At 31.9% G+C, this 9,556-nt stretch overlaps 1 protein-coding gene across 13 annotated transcripts; it reads left to right on the top strand.

The window, feature by feature from the left end:
- The first annotated feature begins 1,197 nt into the window (after positions 1–1,197).
- LOC107954723 (mediator of RNA polymerase II transcription subunit 19a) lies at positions 1,198–6,639 on the top strand. 13 transcript variants are annotated; one of them, XM_016890371.2, is made up of 7 exons: positions 1,198–1,502; positions 1,609–1,747; positions 3,217–3,292; positions 5,241–5,530; positions 5,688–5,921; positions 6,083–6,142; positions 6,309–6,639. In XM_016890371.2, exons 3-7 carry the CDS (start codon positions 3,262–3,264, stop codon positions 6,324–6,326), a joined length of 633 nt encoding a protein of 210 aa, XP_016745860.1. In that variant the 5' UTR covers positions 1,198–1,502; positions 1,609–1,747; positions 3,217–3,261; the 3' UTR covers positions 6,327–6,639. The 13 variants fall into 13 exon arrangements, with proteins under 13 accessions (XP_016745860.1, XP_040952498.1, XP_040952496.1 ...); XM_041096564.1 differs by having other exon boundaries at positions 1,209–1,502; positions 3,227–3,292; positions 5,343–5,530; XM_041096562.1 differs by having other exon boundaries at positions 1,209–1,502; positions 3,227–3,292; positions 5,343–5,530; positions 6,241–6,639.
- The last annotated feature ends 2,917 nt before the right edge of the window (positions 6,640–9,556 follow it).

Genomic DNA, 9,556 nt, shown 5'->3' with positions numbered 1-9,556 from the left:
GTCACTAAATTATTAAAAAAATTTAGTTAAGTCACTGAATTGTTAACTTGTTTTTTTAAAGTCTGACTAGCAAGCTCTAATAGACGATTTGACTATTAGTATTATGGATTAGCACCCATTAATGAGTCAGAGAACATATTGATGATCTAAGTCAATCTGATGGCCAGTGTTGAAGATCGAAGAAAAAAGCTATTTGGATTTTAGTTTGTAGATTCCTAACGTTTAAAGTTGTTTCATAAAAAAAGCTAAATTGTAAAAGAGAAGAGGAGGGAAAACTTTCAATTGGTAAAGGCGGTGTGAACATATAAGGCCATACAACACCGATTTTAACATCCTTGTGATTTAAATGAAAACTTTTAAATAGTTTAGTGACCATTTTTTAACTTTTTGAACTTGAGTGACCAAAATGTAAATTTACTAATAGTTTAGGGCATAATGACTTATTTGGCCCTCCAACTTTACAAAAAAAATTATTTTAGCCTTTCATTTAATTTTTCGCCTTTTTTAACCCTTAAACTTGCATTGTTTGTCAAATCATCCCAAAACGGATGAAAAAAATTAATGTCTCTTAACTTTACTTATGTGACATTTGCATGAAAGTTAATGTGTATGCCTCATAAGTAATTAATAAATTTTAAAAAATCTGAAAAATGATTTTTTTATAATTCTATACTTTTTAATAGTTTTTTTTAAAAATTTTTATATTTAAAAATTAATTAATTGCTAACACAACATGCATGTGGCAATCCTCGTGTATGCCACGTTAGTAAGGTTAACAAATTTTAACATTTTCATCAATTTTGGAGTGATTTGTCAAACATCGCAAGTTTAATGGCCAAAAGAGGCTAAAATGGCTTCTTTTTAAAAGTTGGAGACCAAATAAGTCATTATGCCATAGTTTAGTGACCTTAAGTATAGTTTACCCTAGATTTTTTAGGTCATAAGTTAATTTTGTTTAGGCTTTTCATAATTTGATAGTCTTACGATTTAGTCCTCCATTCATTTCAATTTAATCCTTATTAATTTAATTTGATACTTCCTATTTTATTTATTTGAATTTATTTATGTTTATCTATATTTATTTTTATTTATGTTTGAATTTAAATTTTCAAGTTTATTTCATATGATTCTAATTACTGATTAATTATTTTATCAAAATTTTAAATGTATTAATAATTTTATACATATTAAACCGGTGCATCGGGAAAGAAAATACGAGCTAAAACTCCCACTACGAAGGTTTTTGACTCTGTGACCCCCAAAAATAATAAAAATAATAAGTAAATAAATAAGCCGGAGAAGCTACGGACCCGAGGATTTGGCCAGGAAAAGAAAGGAAAAAACTCGTATAGTGTTGGTGGTTCGTCCCTTTTCAAACCCTAAAAAAGTAGGGACTTAATTGCTTCCATTGCCTGCTCCTGAAAGCTCTCCAACTTCATAAGATCTTACCCATTCTACCCGGCTTCACTCCCTCTTCAATTCGCTCTCTTTTATTTTCACTGGTCAATTTCTCCACCGTTTCCCCTTCTTTTATTTTTTATTTCTTTCAAAATTTTGCGCGGTTTTTGTTTTTTCCTTTGATGTTTTTTTAAAAATATTTTTTCGTAGGTTTTCTTTTACTTGCATTGAAGCGTCAGGACCGAATTTATCTGAGGAAGAGAGGAGCTTGAAATTTTCTTTTTTGCTTTGCTTTTTCTCGCGATCTGAAAAATGTTCCTCGGCGACTTTGCCCGAGTCCATGTTTGAGGTATTTCTTGGTTTCTTTTTATGTTTCTTGTTTTTCTTAATTGAAGTTTTTCTTAAATGATGAATTATGATGGTTTCCCCCCTAATCCTTTTTTTCTTTATGTAATTAGTAATTTGTTCGGACATTGTCCTCTATGTTTATTTTTCAATTTTATTGGGAATTCATTCAAATTTGACGATTCTGCGGAGAAAAATTAGATGAAAATTATGAAAAAAGATGTAATTTGAGTATGTGGTTTTGGCGTTTGCTACGTGTAGAATATTATCCGGTTAGATAAGACGAAGAAGCATGTGTGAAGGTTCTGGCTTTTAGTGTTTAAAGCAAATTTTAGTAGCAAAACTAGAGATGCCCTGACTAACTAAATCTTTTATAACTTGAAACTATGTGGAGATAAAGTATTCCATATGAGCTAATTTCAAATTTTCAGTGCAATGAAAACGTCATGGTGTCGCTTGTAAACTTTTGTAGCTTACCATTAACATAGAATTTAGTATTTATTTTTAAATTTAAATATTCTATTAGTTGGCTTGCTTTGGAAATTCATACGAAGTTCTTATAAATTTTAATCGGGTGAAGAATGGGTTAGTTACATACTACTACCACCACCCTCAAACCTGTGTTTAGATTTCTACCTGTGGCTCTAGGTGCTTTGCTATTAACCTAAATAATTAATCCAGGTTCAGCAACCATTTTTCTTTTTGTTCTGAAATGAAAGGGTAATCTGGTTACCAAGTTGGCTTTTATCAGTTTTGCTAGACATATAATTTGCTCAACTGTGCAATATGTCAACTATTAAATTATTGACATTTGAGGAGGGTGAAAGGGGCTATGAATCTCTTTCCTTGCTTCAGAAGTCGCTAGTTTTCTGAAGCAAGGAAAGAGCGCACCTTGAGCCCTTGTCAACACTGAATTTGAAGCAAGTAATCTTGATCCAGGCATCTTGCAAGCTTTATATGAATCCAGAGCTCTTTAATCTACTTGTCACATTTTGAACCAAACTTTGGCTGTGTGTTCTTCTCCTCAATGGGTTCCCCTAGATCAGTAATGATTGAAGAAAATGACGATTGAGGGTGACATATATGACATATATGTTGTAACGAAATCATTTTATTGTTTGGTGCTAATATTATTATTTTGATGTAAAGAAAAAAAGTTGTAAGAATATGATGGTAAAGAAATCATTTGCTAAATTGGAAAAGTCATATATTTGATGTGATAGTTGGCCGTAGAACTTAAAATTGTAAGTTGCTAGTTCCACTCACATGCTATAAAGGGGAACAAATTGAAAAAGAAAATGTGCTCATTATAGGCTTGTAAGTTGTATGTAGTTTTGGTTAGAAAATATGAGTGTTGGTGTCTCTACATCATGTGACAATTTCGTGTTTAACTTACCAAAGTTCTACTTGAATCAATTTTTACCCGTACAGATGTTTTACATGATTTTCATGGATTTTCGTGACTTTGGCTAGGAAATTGCAGTTGGTGACATTACACGTTTCATGAACCATTAACTCATGGATGCTGGAGGCAATAAATTTGGAGGAGGTACTATAAATTTTTAATCTTGGTTATTACTGTATTTTGAAGTTTTCATTTCATTTGTTTGGTTGAGATAGGCTTTGGATCTGCTATCAGTTTTCTATATTATATCACTCTTTTGAGTTGTATCATTCATATCTTGATTATTGTACCTTTTTTACTTCTAAGTTTAACCTACCATATTGCTAATCAGAAGTGCATGTTAAGAAAGTATTAACAGTTATCCTCCGTTAGATCTGAATGAGGAATCTGGAAATCAGAGCAAAGCGAAGGAATTAAGAATCTTGGGTGTTGTAGTTGGTCATATCTGACCGTGTTGAACTCAACTTTTGTAGGTTAAAACTATCCTTTGTGGTGCTAACACTTAATTGTGCATGTGTCAGCTGTATTGTTATTATGTAGCGTGGAATAGAAACAAGATATAGGAAACCAAAACAGTGAACGAAAACCAAAGCAGAGTCTTAAATTGATGTAAAAGCAAATCTGGTACAATGGAACTAGGGTTCAGGGTTGTTGGTCTGTTATCATAATATCCAAGTGTAATTGGGTTGTTAATGTGTCTAAAATACTATTTATACTGCAGCTTTTCATCTGAGCCCTTGATATACTCGATTCAAACTATTAAGTGATGACATGCTAGTTACTTGGCCCCTTGATAAATGAAAACATACAAACCAATAACTAAAATAAAACATTAAACATAAATAAAAAAATATACCAAAATAGCCAATTTAGCTAAATTCTAGAATGCTCCATTACCATGTTGGCTCTTTCTCTCCCTTCCTTTCAATACCTAATGAACAGTTACTAGATTTCATCCAATTTTTGGATTGCCCAAACCAAACAGTTTGTTTTAACAAGTTTTTCTCTCATCATTCTTACTTTAGACGTCTATATCTCTTTTATATTGAAGACTCTGAAGTGTAAGAAAGTCTTACTGCCAACTTAATTTATTTCAATCCTAGTTAAGGAAATTGAGTGAGTGATTAATAATTTTATTTTACTTGCTTTGTAAGTAAAATTAAAAATGACATTTTTGATGACAACAATAAATCTTATGCTGTTTGTAAACCAGCTTTAAAAATAAACAATTTTTAATAATTTTATTTTTATCATTTAGTGTTTTAAATTCAAATAATGTTTTCAAACATGCAAAAAGGGTCAAAATCTTCGTGTTATAATAAATAAGTATGGCAATATGTTCAGCATCTATACTGGACATAAAGCATTTCGGTGACATAATGCATTTGTTTAATCTAGCTTGGGCCTTAGTTCTGTTTCTTCCATGGTTTCCTTTCTCTTGTTCCTTTTTCTTTTTGCCATCTATGTTCATATTTGTGGCTCAGACATTGCCTCGAGGTATGCCAGTTATTCGGTAAAACTAATTAAAGATATTTTAAATTTACCGATAAAGTTTTGGATGTATTTTTTTCCCGTAAAATAATATTTTAAGGATATTGCTTTGTTATCATTCAGTGTCATTCTGATATAGCACCGTCATGCATTATTATATGTTGCATCAGTATAAAATATTTGAATACCATGCTTGATGGTGGTTTAGTTTGGTTTTATCATCTCATCACTATCATATATTTATTCATAAACCATCTATTTATATATATTTTAGCTTTAAAACTGTCCTCATGGAATAATATAAAGTGTTTCATTAATAAAACAATTTCATTTATATAACTTACCTCACCAAATAATTACCTAAAATCTTAACACCATGCACTCTCTATGACATGCAAGAGTTGGACATGGTGCATGTGCATTACTCACTGAAAATCCATAGACTACCAGGCACTGATTCAGACTCATAATAAAACTGTTTGACTGAAAATTGAGAATCAGGTGACAATAATTTCATGTAAAGTTATTTGTTGTTGGTTTTTTTTTTTTTTTAAAAATCAGTCCTTTTAATTGATGAGAAACTGTTTATATGAACAAATAGGACCAAGGGAACTTAGTGGTGTTGTCGATCTTATAAGTCGATATAAGTTGTTGCCTCACCATGACTTCTTCTGCAAGAGACCTCTTCCTTTGTCCATTGCAGACACACATTATCTTCATAATGTGGCGGGAGATACTGAAATTAGAAAAGGAGAAGGGATGCAATTGGACCAGCTTAATCAGAATACATCTCATAACAGAGATACTAATGCCCGCATACAACCTTTTGACTTTGATATTCTTAAAGAGGCTTTTCAGCTGAGAGAAACCACTCCTGTTGAATTGCCACCGGTAAGAAGTTTTCTGCTTTGAGATTAGCCTTATTTAAGTTTCTTAAGCCAAATGGCATCCGTAGACATTATGGCATTGTTTAATTAACGAGTAAAATGTAATGCTCCTACTGTTTTACTATTCTTATTGCTAATTTTCTTCTCATTTTTTTTTGTAGACTGAAAAAGGGATGCCTACTATTGCTGGGAAATCAAAGGGTGAGGTTAAAGATAAAGAGAGGAAGCATAAAAAGCACAAAGATAGAGATAAGGAGAAGGATAAAGAGCGTAAGAAGCACAAGCACTGTCATAAAGATAAAGATCGAAGTAAAGATAAAGACAAGGAAAAGAAGAAGGATAGAAATGGGCATCATGGTTCTGGTGCTGATCACTTAAAAAAGCACCATGAAAAGGTTAGATGTTTGTTGCCTCTTGCGACATTTTCTTTGACCATTTATGATAACTGATAGCAATTTTGCCGATCTTCTGTTTCCCTGCATGAATTTGCCCTTTGAAATTAAGTTGATTTTAAATGGAATTCCATATAAAATTTTTGCAATTCATATACATTCAGAAAAGGAAGCATGATGGAGATGAAGTTCGTAATGACATTAACAGACACAAAAAAAGTAAGGTAAAGCATATCATTCTGGATTTTGCTCTTTTTTTTTTTTTGTTTCAGTATGTGGATTATCTTTTATGTTTGTGATACGTTAGTGGCCATTCTTTCAGAAAATGGGGGTGGGAAGGGCATTTGGATGGCATGAAAGGTTTTCATGCTAGCTCTTGTTTTTGTGCAGAGTAAGCTTGTAAATTGACTGAAGAATGCGTAGAAAGTGAATTCTCTGATTGATGGATATTTCATGCAAGGTATAAGTTGCTGAAAATGGACCCTTTTCTTGTATTATAATAGTGGGTAATATAATTAAGATAGCATGCAAAACTTTGGATTTTTTTTTTAATATATAGTTCGCGATGGGATGACTCTTCATTTACAACACGATGGTTGTAGTCTTAGCGTTGTACGTAGGAAAGAATAATGTCTTAACATATTCTAACGGGTTCCTGAAAAGTTGTAATTGTAAGGCACATGTTAACACATCAATGTCAATCCCTTTTTTTATCCTTTAATTTGAGACTATTCTTTCCTTTTGGGGTATATTCAATCAGTGAAAGACCCTAGCAATTGGTCTACAATAAGCTGAAAGTATCCCAGTTTGACTTGAAATTCGGTCCTTGTTCAACCAAGTTTCACTTCGAAGATTGATTTCGGGTTAATATAAAAAATTGAATTGTTTGAATTCATTCCGCTAAATTTGTTTGCATACCAAAAAAGTAAATTTGAATCTGAATTGAAAATTTTCAATACAATTAAAAAACTAAAAAAGAAGAGGCAAATGCTAGGATATTCGAATTCGACTCGATGTACGAACTCGATAACAATCACGTCGAATAGGGTTCAATTTGCTTTTGAATACAATTAAATTTGGTTGCATTTATATTTAATTTATTACACTTTGGCTACAATTAAATTTGGTTTGGCTCTAATTGCTTACTCTCAGACCTCGATTAATAATTTTTTGTTATAGAAAAATTAATAAAACAATAGTAATAAATAAAAAGTGCATGAAAAACATGAGAGAATTTTTATTGTTTAATTTCCACTTACAAGGTACTATTTATAATCTCCTTTGCATTCAATTAATAAATGTATTACATTCAATCAATAAATGTGAATTAAGTTTTCTTAATTACTCTATTTAATCATCTCCTGATTATAAACAAAGTAAATAGTTTTATCTCATTACTTTAATATGTTTAAGGAGGTTATAGACATCCACTTTATGTATTTATAACACTCCCCCTTGGATTTCTTTTAAATAAAAATGTGCCTCATTAAAACCTTTATTAGGAAAAATCTTATGGGATAAAAACATAATGAAGGAAAAGGAGTACACAATCTCCTACTACAAGTTGCCTCGTTAAAAACCTTTACCAGGAGAACCCAGTGGGACAAAACCTTGGTTAAAGGAAAAGAGTACAAGGTGTTTTAGACTCCCTTAATGACATTTCAATCTTGTACTCTTTTCCTTGGTTAAAGGAAAAGAGTACAAGGTGTTTTAGACTCCCCTAATGACATAATTTGAAAGGCTAAATTATCACTAGAACGAATTTGTTGAACTTCTATGTCACGTTTCTTCTCAAGATCATGAGTGAAGAATAATTTTGGTGGTGAAATATGTTTCGTCCTGTCACCTTTGATATAGCCACCCTTTAATTGAGCTATACATGCTGCATTATCTTCATATAAGATAGTTGACATATTTTCCTGTAAAGGCAAATTACGTATCTTCTGGATATGTTGGGTTAATAACCTTAGCCAAACAGACTATAGGCTTTCCTCATGCATTGCAATTATTTCAGCATGATTTGAAGAGGCAACAACTAATGTCTGCTTTGTCGAACGCCATGATATGGTAGTACCTTCACATGTAAACAAATATCCCGTTTGAGATCGACCTTTATGTGGATCCGATAAATATCCGTCATCAGCATAACCAACTAATAGAGATTTTGAATCATTTGAATAAAATAACCCTATATCAATGGTCCCTATGAGATATCTAAATACATGTTTAATTCCATTCCAATGTCTATGTGTTGGAGAAGAATTAAATCTTGCTAACAAGTTTACAACAAAAGCCATATCAAGTCTTGTGTTGTTTGCAAGATACATCAATGCTCCTATGACACTTAGATATGGTACTTTAGGACCAAAAAACTCATCATTCTCACAAGGACGAAATTGATCTTTATTCACATCTAACGATTGTACAACCATTGGGGTACTAATGGATGTGCTTTATCCATATAAAATTTCTTTAAGATTTTTTTCGTATAAGTTGGCGATGGACATGAATTCCATCTTTTACATGCTTGATCTGCAGGCTAAGACAAAACTTTGTTTTTCCAAGATCTTTCATCTCAAATTCTTTCTTTAAATAATTTACTGCATTTTGAAGCTCCTCAGGAGTTCCAATAATATTTAGATCATCAGCATAAATAGCAATTATCACAAAGCTTGATCCATACCTTTTTATAAAAACACATGGACAGATTGGATCGTTTTTATAACATTGTTTTAACAAATATTCACTAAGACGATTGTACCATATACGTATAGATTGTTTTAATCCATATAAACTTTTTCTTTAATCTGATTGAGCAATTTTCCTGGAAAACTCTATATCCTTCGGGGACTTTAAATCCTTCTGGGATTTTCATATAAATTTCACTATCAAGTGTACCATACAAATAGGTTGTAACAACATCCATTAGATGCATGCCAAGTTTTTCACGTACTGCCAGACTAATAAGGTATCTAAACATGATTGCATCCACCACAGGAGAATATGTCTCTTCATAATCAATGCCGAGGCTTTACGAAAATCCTCGTGCTACAAGTCATGCTTTATATGTTACAACTTCATTTTTCTCATTTCATTTTCACACAAATATCCATTTATATCCTACCGGCTTTACACATTTAGGTGTTTGGACTATAGGTAAAAAAACCTTACATTTAGAAAGTTAATTTAATTCTACTCGAATTGCGTCTTTCCATTTTGGCCAATCTTTTCTATTTCTACATTCTTCAATAGATTTAGGCTCAGGATCCTCATTTTCTTTTGCTATTTCAATAACAACATTATAAGCAAAATTATTGTCGACAACTATATTTTTTTTGGTTCCATCTTTTTCTTGAAGTAACATGACTTATTGAGATTTCTTTGTTATCACCATTTTCAGGTACCTGAACCTCTTCTGGGATTTTTTGATTAGTTATATATTTGGCCTCTTCTTGGGCACTTGCCTCCACAATATTACCATCTTGAACAATTGCTCATTTCCTTTTACGAGGATTTTTATCTTTGGAACCGATTGGCCTTCCACGCTTCAGGCGTGGATTACTTTCTTTTGCACTAACAAATTTCCCTATTGGGATATCAATTCGTATTGGAGCATTTTCAGCTGGTATGTGAGATTT

Source organism: Gossypium hirsutum, chromosome D07 (assembly GCF_007990345.1).
Source record: "Gossypium hirsutum isolate 1008001.06 chromosome D07, Gossypium_hirsutum_v2.1, whole genome shotgun sequence".
NCBI lineage: Eukaryota > Viridiplantae > Streptophyta > Magnoliopsida > Malvales > Malvaceae > Gossypium > Gossypium hirsutum.
This window is presented reverse-complemented; position numbering and strand designations above follow the sequence as displayed.